Source organism: Microcebus murinus, chromosome 9, assembly GCF_040939455.1.
Source record: "Microcebus murinus isolate Inina chromosome 9, M.murinus_Inina_mat1.0, whole genome shotgun sequence".
NCBI classification, from domain to species: Eukaryota; Metazoa; Chordata; class Mammalia; order Primates; family Cheirogaleidae; genus Microcebus; species Microcebus murinus.
Window position 1 is genome coordinate 62,010,580 of NC_134112.1, and position 12,861 is coordinate 62,023,440.

Consider the following 12,861-nt stretch of genomic DNA (forward strand, 5'->3'; position numbering starts at 1 on the left):
CAGGCAGGAAGAGATAAGCCACCCATGTTTTTCCTACAGGCGTCTGGCCAGCGCCTCTCAGGGATCATTTCCCTCTCCATAAAGTGCTGGGAAGACTTCCAGAGTATTCCCACTCCCGCAGCCCCTGCCACTCTGGGAGGACCCACCTGGCATTTCTGGGCATTCCGAGGGGAGCCCTGCCTACCTGAGTGGAGGGAGCCCCGCCCCCACCGTGCTGCAGGGCACGCACCAGGAGGCCAGGGAGCCTGCTGATTTTTCTTTTGCTTTGGCTCATTTTCCTTCTGGAGCAGCAGGCTCATCTCCTGCATTTTTAATAGCTGAGCATATTTAGCATTCAACACACACGTGTGGGTTGATAAGGCCCAAAGAGAAGGCAACAAGCCATCCAGGGGGGGAGAAACTCCTCCTCCCTCCTCCCTGTCTCCTGCCCACATCAGCCTACATTGGTGGGTTGGAATCCCCATCAACTTACCATGCTGGGCCAGGGTAGCCAAAGCGACAGCAGCTGGGAAAGTCAGATTGGCTGACTCTGTCTCACTGTGCCAGGGCCTGGCCCCCTGGCTAAGTGGAGACTCACAAGTAAAGGCTGAAAGGCTCATCGTAGCTCAAAAGAGCCAAACAGCCATAATTCTCTCTCGACTCTCACCTGGAGACCTAATCATCTTGCCTCCCTCCCTCCACCGCTGGGGGCTATACACACATCAGTGCCATGGGACGCTGGCCAGGTACTCTCTGGCCTCTGTCCCCGCTGGCAGGACAGTGACCTAGGGGAGAGGGGGCTCTGAGAGCCCTGGCGCTGGGTTGAGGATGCTGGGAAGTCTGTGAGTACTGTCAGGCAGTTCTGCAGGGGACAAAGCAGTAACATGGCGAGGCCCTCTCTGTTTTTCTCCTGTCTTTTAATGCAGTTATTTTTTTTTAACCTATTCAGCCACAGAAGAAAGAAAATAACAAAACCACGGACCACTGAACCTTGCACGAGAATGCCAGGAGGTCGGCCTGAATGCTGGGTGGTGTTTTGTTGCTGTACATGTGAATTTGAGCTATTTGGGAAGGGTGCCCCTAACCTGCTATTAAATCCAATCTAAAGGCCGCAGACCGGCATGGGCAGGCACTGTGTAGGCTTTCCTGGCCTGTAGGGGTCCATACAGAGCCCATTGGGGGCAATGGGCAAGAACTCTGGCAGAGGATTCTCTGCACAGCCTGGTGCAGGTCCTCCAGGTGTGTCCCCACCACAGACCCAGCTGCACCAGGCTAAGGTGAGAAATGAGCAGGGTTCCTTCCACCTTGTGGCTGGAGTTTAGCAACGTCTGTTGGGAGCACAACATAAAAGAGGTCAGAATAACCCAATTAACACATCGTTGACTCAAAAAACCAGAAGAATCTACCCAGGGTCAGCGGCCTATATGTCTAGCACTGCACTGCCTGATACAGCAGCCACGAGTCACTTGTGGCTATTGAACACTTAAAATGTGGCTGTTGTGGCTGAGGAATGGAATTTTAAATTTCACTTAATTTTAGTTCATTAAAAATTTAAAAACAGATACTTTATTCAGTTATTAGAAAATCTTTGAATTATATTTCAAACTTGGGTATGTGAATCTATTTTACAATCTCTAGTTTTCTTGAAATCTAAAAATGGATTATTTCTTTTTCTTTTCTTTTTTTTTTTTTTTTTGAGACAGAGTCTCACTTTGTTGCCCAGGCTAGAGTGAGTGCTGTGTCGTCAGCCTAGCTCACAGCAACCTCAAACTCCTGGGCTCAAACATTCCTACTGTCTCAGCCTCCCGAGTAGCTGGGACTACAGGCATGCGCCACCATGCCCGGCTAATTTTTTCTATATATATTAGTTGGCCAATTAATTTCTTTCTATTTACAGTAGAGATGGGGTCTTGCTCTTGCTCAGGCTGGTTTCGAACTCCTGACCTTGAGCGATCTGCCTGACTTGGCCTCCCAGAGTGCTAGGATTACAGGCGTGAGTCACCACACCCGGCCTCGAATCAATTATTTCTGATGAAAATTTAGTGTCTAAATTGACTGTTAGTGTGTGAGTGTAAAACATCCACAGGATTTCGAAGACTTGGTATGAAAAGAAAGAATATAAACCATCTCACTGATTATATGTTGAAATGGTAGTATTTTGGATATATTAAGTGAAAGAAAATATACGCTGATGCATCACTTACTAAAAGGGAAACATTCTGAGAAATGCATTGTTAGGTGATTTTGTTGTGCAAACATGATAGAGTGGACTTACACAAACCTAGCAGGTACAGCCTCCTGCACACCTCGGCTACATGGTACAGCCTATTGCTACGAACCTGTACAACATGTTTCTGTCCTGAATACTGTAGGCAACTGTAACACAATGATAAGTATCTGTGTCTCTAAACATATCTAAACATGGAAAAGGTACATAAAATATGGTACCATGATCTTATGGGACCACCGTCATCATATATGTGGTCCATCATTGACCAAGATGTCATTATTCAGTGCATGACTGTATCATTAATAATTAATTCTACCTGTTTCTTTTTGCTTTTTTCACTGTGGCTGCTAGGAAAATTTTAAGTTACATGTGTGACACACATCATATTTCCAATGGAATGCTAGTTAACAATTAACAAGTTAACAATGCTAGTTAAACAATGCAAGTTAACAATGCAAGTTAAACAATTCTAGACAAAAGGTTAACCATCTCTAGGAATGGAAATCTTCCAATTCTCTTCAATGGCCACATCCATTTCATTCAGTTCAACAAATATTTACTGACAAGGGTACCATGTTTGTTGAGTTGGGCAGAAGCTATGGCACAGGAGGCCCCAAGCAACTAATGAGCAGGAGGAAGACAGGAAGTTAAATCTACGGCAGATGACATAAAGTGTCACAGGCGAGGTAAAAATTAAGTGTTATGAGGATTAAAAGGAGGACGGCAGCATATCAGGTTGTTGGCAAAGAGGAAGTGAGAGAGAGAGAGGGCTTTGAGAAGAAGGTGGCCAGGGACATGGGCAATGAGAATGGTGAGAAATTTGGCCAAGAGAGAGGGGACAGGGTGCTACAGAAAGAATGCTGTGCATAGCAGTCCTGCCTCCTCAGGCTCCTCCTCCCTTTGTCCCAATTCTCCAGGGCCCTGCCCTTGGCCAGGAACCTTAGTATTTGTCCCGCCTGGCCCCTTCTGTATGGCCCCTTCTGTACATGCCCACCACCACTTCCTGGGCCCAGGCTGTCACCGCACCTCCCCTGGAGTAGGCAACCGCGTCTTCACTGTCCTTGCTGCTTCCTGAGCACCCTTGCAAGCCACCCTTTATACTACTGTCAGGGTGGTCTGACCACAACGGAAAGCTGCTCCTTTAACAAACTCGAAGAGAACAAAGCTTGTCCGTGAGCCCGGCTGTGCGGCAGGCGACTCCCGTCCACCACAGCCATGCCCGAACCTTTCCACGCTATCACGAGAGGCTCTTTAATTGATCTGGCATAATTAGCTCTTTACTAAGTCATCATAATTTCCAGTGAGCAGTGACAGACCCATTGATGGATGATTTCATTCCACAGCTTTCCTAGGTACGAACTTAAGTGCAATTAACTGTCATTAATTAACAGAACACGTTTTCTCTTTAAATATATAAATTAGATGGACTCCACAATTATTATCCCTTCTCTGCCTTCCTGAGGCTTGAAAGATAAGTCTAGAGGTGCTGTCATAGGCCAGTCCTTAAGTGCTCCAAGCTGGGTGCCATCGGCATCTGAAGCTATGCATCTTCCTCGTTTTAAGTTTAGTTTCCTATCTGTCCATTCCACTGGTAAACTTTTCTGACTTTTTGGTAAAGGCTGAGATAACAAAATGAACTAAAAAGCTCTGATTTTTCAGTTACCTATAACCAGCTGTCTCCCACCCCATCAAAGGAGTGACCTTCTCCTGGGCTCTCCTCCCTGTCTCCCATGGTCAGCGCCCGATTACCTGCTTCTGGGGCAGCTATTCTAGTGCTTCTCTTCTCTGGGGTGGAAAATTGAGAGGTGACCATATAACTGAGGAATATTTTCCTGTTACCCTTTTCTTAGACACGATTTGGCTCAGCTCTCAAGAAAAAAAATAAAAATCCCCTGCTAGGCATAGGTTTTTTTTTTTTTTTTTTTTTTTTTGTGGCAGAGTCTTGCTCTGTAGCCGAGGCTAGAGTGCAGTGGTGTCATCACAAGCTCACTGCAACCTCAAACTCCTGGGCTCCAGCGATCCTCCTGCCTCAGCTTCCTGAGTAGCTGGGACTACAGGTGTGTGCTACCATGCTTAGCTAATTTTTTCTATTTTTAGTAGAGATGAGGTCTCGCGGTTGCTCAGGCTGGTCTCGGGCACCTGACCTCAAGTAATCCTCCCACTATAGCCCCAGGCATAGGGTACATTTAAGGTCGCATGTTCCTTCTAGTACTTAGGTTTATCATTCCATCATTCTGGGTTTCTGTTCCTTCCCTCCTCAGTTCTCCGAATTCTTGGATATGACGCCCACGAACAAAGCCAGAGGGTGAAGAAGCGGCGGGGACAGACAGCTGCTGGCAGCCAGCACCCAACACTCACCATGGTTTATCCCTTGATCCTTTCGCAGAAAAGACTGTGTGCTGTTTGCTGCTGGAGGTAAGTAGATTGTCTTTGGGCGTTTTGAATGGCTTTGAGGTGCTGCTGGCAGAGTTATGGCCGCTGAGACAGGCTTTCGTTTTCACCTGCACTAGTGATGTCCTGGGATTGGAGGCTGGAGACGCGGGAGAGGGAGAAGGTCTACACATTGAACCGTGTCTTCTCTCTACGGGGGGAGAAAGACGAGAACTCAGAACAGCATCGCAGCAAGCCAGTCTCTCACACACTCACTCACAATTAAATACACAGCAGGCCAAGAGAAATGCTTCCCTTGCAGCGTCAGCATTCCTGGAGCCTCAGCTCTAATGACGATGTGTCCTGACATGTGCTCCTATCCCGCCAACTAGCAGTGGTTACACTCTGGGTTTCCGTGTCAAATAGCACGCTGAACCAACACCCAGGCTCTCACCGGAGGCATTTAGCATCCTTCTCTGCAAAACCACTTCCACAGGAGTGGCAGAGGGACACCAGGTGTCACTTGACACAGTGTGATAACCACATAGCCAAAGTGACCCCTGACAGACTCAGAGGCTGCAGGTCCCTCAGGGAAGTGGGCAGGGCAGGACTCTCAAAAGAACAAATAGGAATTTTCCAACCTGACCCTTTGTAAGAACACTAAAACCAGAGGGTCTGGCAGGGTTGAATGAAAGGGTTGAGAGCCAGGATGTGGCCCAGCATCTGTCCCTTCCTGGGACTGACAGGACAGCCTGTTGACACACCCCTGGTGTGGTCTCCTCAGGGCCTACCGAGTTCAGGGCCACAGCATGTCCAGAAGGACATTGTGCTTGAGGCAGAATCCACAGTGTGGATTGGGCTTGGCAGGCACGACTTCCTGAGATTCTAAAGAAAATCCAAGCACTCTGGGCAGAGATGCTGTACTTGTTATACACACTCTGTCAGCCCCTATGGTCTTAACTCAATGGGCAGGAGGACAATGACAGAGACGACGCATACACCAAGTAAAGTTCTTGTGTACACCCACTGTGATGGTTCTGAACTGTTTTAGGGTAACAGATTTGATAAAAGTTAAGGACCCCAGAAAAACGCGCACTTATACATGCCCCCAAATTTTGTACATGATACAGGAAGGAATCCCAAACCCTAAAATGACAAAGGCTACTGAAATCCCAAGTCCCGTCTGGCTCTCCTCTGCCTCACATCCTTTGAGAGGCCATGGTGGGAGGATTACTTGAAACTAGGAGTTCAAGACCAGCCTGGGCAACAAAGAGAGAGACCCTGTCTCTACAAAAAAAATTTTTAAAAATAATAGCTGGGTGAGGTGGCGCACAGCTGTAGTCCCAGCTACTCAGGAGACTGAGGCAGAAGGATCTTTCGAGCCCAGGAGTTCGAGGCTGCAGTGAGTATGATTGTGCCACTGCACTCCAGCCTGGGTGATAGAGCGAGAATGTATCTCATAAAAAAAAGCCAAACACACCAGTGCTGAATTAATATGTGTTGAATACATGAATGAAATTGTAACATATGTCCTAATGGGAAGAACTAGAGATCACAAATCTGGAAATCGGGGTTGAATGTGATAATGAAAAAGGTGAGGCAAAGATGGCGATCACATTCTACTCCAGCCTGAAGCCGCGCTCAGGTGTCTCTCGTTCCAGCACCGTTTCTGGTTTCTGTTGCAGGCACCCTGACCTGGGAGAAGCAAGCCAGCCTACTCTTGGCTACCTGGACGGGAGCTTGGGGTTTCTCTGTGCTCCCTCATACCAATGGGCTGCCAGTCTGTCTCTGTGCAGACTGACTGTAGTCTTCCGATGCAATGGGAATTGGGGGGAAAAGGAGATATTTGAGGATCATCTGATTGTTGGGTATTTTCGCCTGACCAGTGTTCATATGTTGCCTACAGAGAATAAATTTATGAGGCAATTTTTCTTTTTTTTTCTTTTTTTTTTTGAGACAGAGTCTCGCTTTGTTGCCCGGGCTAGAGTGAGTGCCGTGGCGTCAGCGTAGCTCACAGCAACCTCAAACTCCTGGCTCAAGAAATCCTCCTGCCTCAGCCTCCCAAGTAGCTGGGACTACAGGCATTCGCCACCATGCCCAGCTAATTTTTTTTTGTATATATATTAGTTGCCCAATTAATTTCTTTCTATTTATAGTAGAGACAGGGTCTCGCGCTTGCTCAGGCTGGTTTTGAACTCCTGACCTCGAGCAATCCACCCGCCTCAGCCTCCCAGAGAGCTAGGATTACAGGCGTGAGCCACCGCGCCCGGCCTGAGGCAATTTTTCTTCAATGAATCAGAGTAGACCTTGCATACATGCTTAGTTCCCAGAAGCCATCCTGCTGAAGGTTTTGAAAACCAAGAGCTCATTCCAGGCCCTCCGTTTTGAGGCTGTAGAGAGAGCACTGGGCTGGGAGCCAGGAGCCCCAGCCTCCAGCTCCAACCACACCATATACAGTACTAGGCTTGTGGCCTTGAGTTCACCACTTAAACTTCCTTGGTTTCCGTTTCTTTATCTGTAAATGAAGTGGGTCCCTAGATGGTTTCTAAGGCCTCTTTTCACTCCATCACCAGAAATACAAGAGACTTATAGCTGCTCCTTCTCACTTCTCATGATTCCTGGATGTTATAGCAATAATTACAGCAGAAGTACTGGAATATTTCACTCAGGCAGGCTCTTCCTTGGAGGAATTCATCCTTTGTAAAATTGTACTGGCCTTTACAACCCCTGTGAGACAGGCAGGAGGCAGCCAGGCGTCTCCCTCCTCCTCACGGCTGACTGGCCAGAGGAGGCCCAGAGAGGTTAGCAGAGGTGAGGGGACGGCCAAGGTCGGGGCCAACAGCTACTCAAGGATCAACGCCTCTGTGCTGCATACCTGGGCCCAGCCGCCTCTCAGGAAGGCAGGAAACGAGGTGTTCATGAACAAGATTTGATGCCAGGAAATTAGAAAATGCAGAGTGAGAATCATGGAAGGTTAGAACTGGATCTTAAAAGTCAACTAGTCTGATCTCCCTCCCGACAGAGGAGGTTGTCAGTTGCCAGCCCTTGGGGCAAAGCTAGTTGGTGACATTGCTGGGACTCAAACCAAGTCTCCTCACTTCAAATCCATAGTTCTTCTTTCTACTCCTCAGAAACTTCTTGTTTAAAAAAAGTTGTTTTTTTTTGACAGCGATTTCCAGCATGAAAATAAGTTAATTTTTACCACTACTTTTGTAGATTTCCCTGTAGTCTTCATTCCCTGGCTTGCTATCACTTGCTCAAAGCTGGTGGGGGCAGGGAGGATGTACAACATTCCTCTGTTTAGGTGGGGAGACAAGCCTGAGGAATGAAGATAAATTTTATTTCGCTAAACTAAGGGTTAAGAATTACACAAGTAGAGCCGGCCCGGTGGCTCACGCCTGTAATCCTAGCACTCTTGGGAGGCTGAGGCGGGCGGATTGCTCAAGGTCAGGAGTTCAAAACCAGCCTGAGCGAGACTCCGTCTCTACCAAAAATAGAAAGAAATTAATTGACCAACTAAAAAAATATATATACAAAAAAAAATTAGCCGGGCATGGTGGCGCATGCCTGTAGTCCCAGCTACTCGGGAGGCTGAGGCAGGAGGATTGCTGGGCCCAGGAGTTTGAGGTTGCTGTGAGCTAGGCTGACGCCACGGCACTCACTCTAGCCTGGGCAACAAAGTGAGACTCTGTCTCAAAAAAAAAAAAAAGAATTACACAAGTAAACAGTTAAAGATAAATCACAAGGAAGAGTGCCATAAAGGACATTCCACCGCTAAACTTAAAAGAAAAAGTGATATCAATGGATAAGCCTTTTTCTTGGCCTTATATTTTAGATTGATGAATGCTTCTTAAAAGGACAAATTGAAAGAATAAGTTGCATGTGAGAGAACATTCATTGAAACCTGAAGACAGCCCTTTGCCCTTGCTGTAAGTTTTTTTTTTTTTTCATTTGTGTGATTTTGTAGTACAACAAATAGGCTAAAACACTATTTCCTACTTGTGAAACTGCTTCTTGTGCTGATGGAATTAGATCTATCACTATTTCAAGGGACCCCACAATCCCTGAGCTGTGGGAACAAGCTCGCCCCCTGCTGGTGTGGGTGAGAAAGGCTATGTAAGAATTTAAAGTGGAGGAGCCAACCGAGTCAGAGCGGTCCAGGCTTCCCTCTGGAGGTGAGCTGCAGCTCTGTCCCCCTAGGGCAGACAGAGTACATTTTACAAAAAGATCCATTCCCATTCAATCTGTGCTTCTCTAGCCTGTGCAGACTTGCCTGTAGATGATTTACACAGTTTTGTCTTGGTGAAAGGTAGGTGGGTGGTGATGGGAGAAGGTAGGGTCTTGATTTCTTATAAAAAAGGTGCTGCTGTGCAGGTGGAATTTCTCTGAGTGAAGCTTTCCTGATTTACATCACAATCATTCTGATACAAGCCTCACCCACTGTGGGCTTAATCATGTATTTCTGTTTTGGTCAAGGGACTGCCTTTGGTACATCCCCATAATTATTCTGAACCCAGCCTAGAAAGAGCTTATAGTACATTATATCCCTCATTCATTGTTAAAATATTGTATAGACTTAAGGACTTTTAGAGAAAAAGGACATCCCCCTTTAAATTTTCTCAATCTTTGTCCATGTGCATAGCTGTATTAATAATATTATAATCAATTGATATTTTGGGACTATTGTTTGTCAATTAACATTGTTCTCTCTCTCTCTCTGTATATGTATATATCTAATTCCCATATATTTCCCTTTATAAATTGTTAGGTAGTATTCAATCATTAATATGCTGTAGATTATTAAGCTACTGTTTTACTGTTTACTTACTGTTTGGTTTTTTATTTTTTAAAACTAATTTATATAAAAAGCGATTTAGGATTATTTCCTTGAGGTATAGTTCCCAAAGCAAAAGGTTGCAACAATTTATAGCTCTTGCTACATATTTCTTTCCAGACTATGTGGCTGAAGGACCAAACCAATCTATTGAGCTAATGTTGAATATACGCACCGCTCACCTCCTGAGGTGCAAACAGAAAACCACCATGAGAACACCCATGCAGAATTAAGTACCCAGTACGTCCATAGCAACCTCAGTGAGTGATCTTGGAACAGTAACTTCTGGTCTCACCAGTTCTGTCCTTTGGCCAATAGTAATAATAGTTGGAGATTTTTCTATGTGCCAGGAACTCTACTAAACAGTTGATTTGCCTTATAGTATTTACTTCTTACAATATCCAAAAGAGGTACTGTTAATGTCTCTTCTACAGATGAGGAAACTGAGGCTCAGAGATGCAATGAGTTGTCTAAGGTCACTTAGGCATCTGGGGATGTCTTTAGAGCCCATGTCTTAACTCTAAGCCCTCCCACCTTGGAATCCCGGAAGATGCTGCTACGGCTAGGAAGAATTCGGAAGAACCACTGGAACCCCTTCCCTCCCTGCTTATGGGCATTTCATCAGGGAACCTGACTCCCTTAGATAGAGGAAAGAGACACCTTTTATGTGTTCAGGCAGCTTGTAGGTACCGGTCACCAACCCCATGCCCCAGCCTGAGACCTCAATTCCAAAGAACTGGGGGCCCCAGGACCAAAGAAATGAAAAACCAAATCCTTTTACTTTTCTGCATTTCTACCACAGGAAGTCCAGGCCAAGGCCTCGCAGCTGACTGTTTCAAGACTACCTGCTTCACCATATATGTCTTAAACGTCCAGGTGCAATTCTTGGAGACCAGCTGAGTGGCAAGCTTACAGAAACCAACTCTCAGCATTCTAAAACTCTTGTTAGGCATGGGAGCTCTGGTATCTCCACAGTTCTCTCCCCTTATTCTGTGAAGATAAACTCTGCAAGATTCTCAGGTAATTCCATTTCAGTAAAAATTCAGAATCCTCCCTTCCCCATATGCTTATTCAATGAGATATCTTCATACTTGTACTATCAATGTGATGTGTTTAAAACCTTAGCACAGAAGACTCATGAATGGCTAAAGTGATCGCAGACACTCACATTCAGTGTGTCTCTCTGTTATTATTTTTAGAAAGAATTTGCTGGGAATTTTCCAATATGGTTTTTAAGGGACCAATCCCCTCCCAATGGACTTTGAGCACCACAGTCCCTTGTCGCCTGCCATGGTTGTGTAAGCATACCTGGGCTTAGGCCAGCATCTGGCTTACTCATTTGACAGCAGCGTTTCCTCCAGTCCCTGCCTCTGAGGCAGGTGCCTGGCAAGTCATTAGCTGGCTTCTATCTCATCAGGGGGTTCTACATGCTTTCCTAGCTGTAGTTGGGACAACTCTGACTTCTAAGGGACTTTCTTCTAAAGGTAAACTGGAGTTGGAGGGAGAGAGGGGGCTGGCACCTTGGCTTGGGAGCCCTGCCAGAGGCCCAGCCAGCTGCATTGTGCCACCACTTTGTGAGGCAGACATTCCCCCAGTGTCCGGCTGTGGAAACAGAGCAGACTGCATTTGAGAAAGTTGCCCAAAGTCACAGGACTATGAAACGGAGGAGCTGGAGCTAGAACCTGGGCCTGTGGCCTCATTGCTACGACTGTTGTTACATACTAAATGCAGTGCGTGGTGGTTAGAGGGGGGATATTGAATCAGCCTTCCTCAGCAGAGGAGGAAATGGACACACAGGAAAGTCAAGTGACTAAGGCAGGCTGTGAGCAGCAGGCAGGGCCGTGCCAAGCGGCTCCCGTGCCAGAGTGCCTGTGCGCTTTTCTGGAGTGCCCACTCCCTTCTCGCACGGTAGCACCTCTTTAAAGGACGTCAGGGCCTCAGTAGCTCCTTAAGTGCTCCTTAAGGAACGGGTGCCTGTCACCAACTGACTTACACTAGGTCTTCTCTTCCCCATTCACCTCCTACCTGCTGCCAGGCCACATGAGCTGTCTGGGGCACTAAATTCTTTGGCAAGTGCCAGGGTGGGCTGGTGGCCTACACTGCTCATGCCAGCTCAGTTCCCAAACCCTCTGGGCTCCGGGTTGGTTTCTCGGTCATCTGGTGGCCCCCTGTGCCTTCAGTCAGTTACAAGGGAAAGTGGCACAGGAGTGCCTACTATGGGTCAGGCACTGTGCAAGCTACTTTTCACTTACTAGCTCATGTCATCTGCCAAGTATGGTATGATACTGTTAGGCTCCTTGTTATAGATGGGGAAATCAAAGCCTAGCAAGATTGCAAAACCAGACCAAGGTTACGCAGACCTTGGCAGCTGGGAGGAAAGCCCAGGCTTGCCAGGCCCCAGAGCCAATGCCCTTCCCACCCTGCTGCCCTGCCTGGCATGCTCCTGGCCCTCCACACTGGGGAAACGCAACTTCTCTGATGAGTTTCCCATCTGCAGAGCTGCTGCAAAGCCAGGTATCTTAGGATCCTCTCTGCCTTTTCCCCTTGGCAGCACTCCCCCTCCCACCCCTCTTCTAGTTGTCACTTACGCCAAGGTGCACATTTCTGGCATCAGCCGCCCCTGGGTAGGACCTGGGTAGTCCCAGGGACTTTCCAGGGGCCTGAAATATTTCCAACAGCCCCTAGGGATGACCTCACCAGACACCTAGCCTAGCTATAAGGAAAAGCCAAAGGAATATAAACCTGTGGGGAAACAAGCACATGTACACAGTGCTGGGAGTACTTTCAAGGAATTATGTTTTTCTAGAGAACAAGCTGGTGATAATAACAGGAACTAAAAAACATTGCTAACCTTTGATCCGGTAATCCGGTAATGTTAGTTTGGAAAATAGACCTCAAGGAAATATCTCAAATGAAAAAAGAAAAAAAGTTCAAAGATATTCTCAGCAGCACTGTTTTACCATAGTAAAAAACACTACAAACAACCTGAATGATCTAAAATAAAACAACTGAAATTCACAGATATGAGGGTTAGCTCAATCTAAGAAAATATGCACGGGAAATAGTATACCTAGATCCACAAGGAAATAAAATGATCATAAATAGTATGTCAACACTAATCACACTTCATAAAAACACTTAATACATATACGATGATGAGGGAAAAAAAGGAAGAATATAGGATGGATTGCTTCATAGGCTGTTTTCGTTAAAGTTCATACAAGAAAAAAGAAACAAACAACAAAAATCACTAAGATATCCTTAAACAGAAAGGATAAAGAAGCGAACACAGATGCAAATGCAAATGTAGGGAGGAGAGAAGCATGGTTAAAATCCAACCTCATTCATTCTTTTCTCATTTTGTTTAGCATTTCCTTGGCACATACCATGTGCCAGACACTGGGCTAAGAGCACTGGGTTGTCACAGTGGTGATAACACAGACCCTGT

The 12,861-nt window shown here is 46.4% G+C and overlaps 1 protein-coding gene across 11 annotated transcripts in view; it reads right to left on the minus strand.

Moving 5' to 3' along the window:
• ATXN7L1 (ataxin 7 like 1) overlaps window positions 1-12,861 on the minus strand; it is a 231,046-nt gene that overhangs the window by 43,791 nt on the left and 174,394 nt on the right. For all 11 annotated transcript variants that reach the window (XM_012746581.2, XM_012746576.2, XM_012746554.2 and 8 more), the window contains one exon: window positions 4,568-4,790. In XM_012746581.2, coding sequence (XP_012602035.2) covers window positions 4,568-4,790 — 223 coding nt within the window. The remainder of the gene's footprint in view (window positions 1-4,567; window positions 4,791-12,861) is intronic.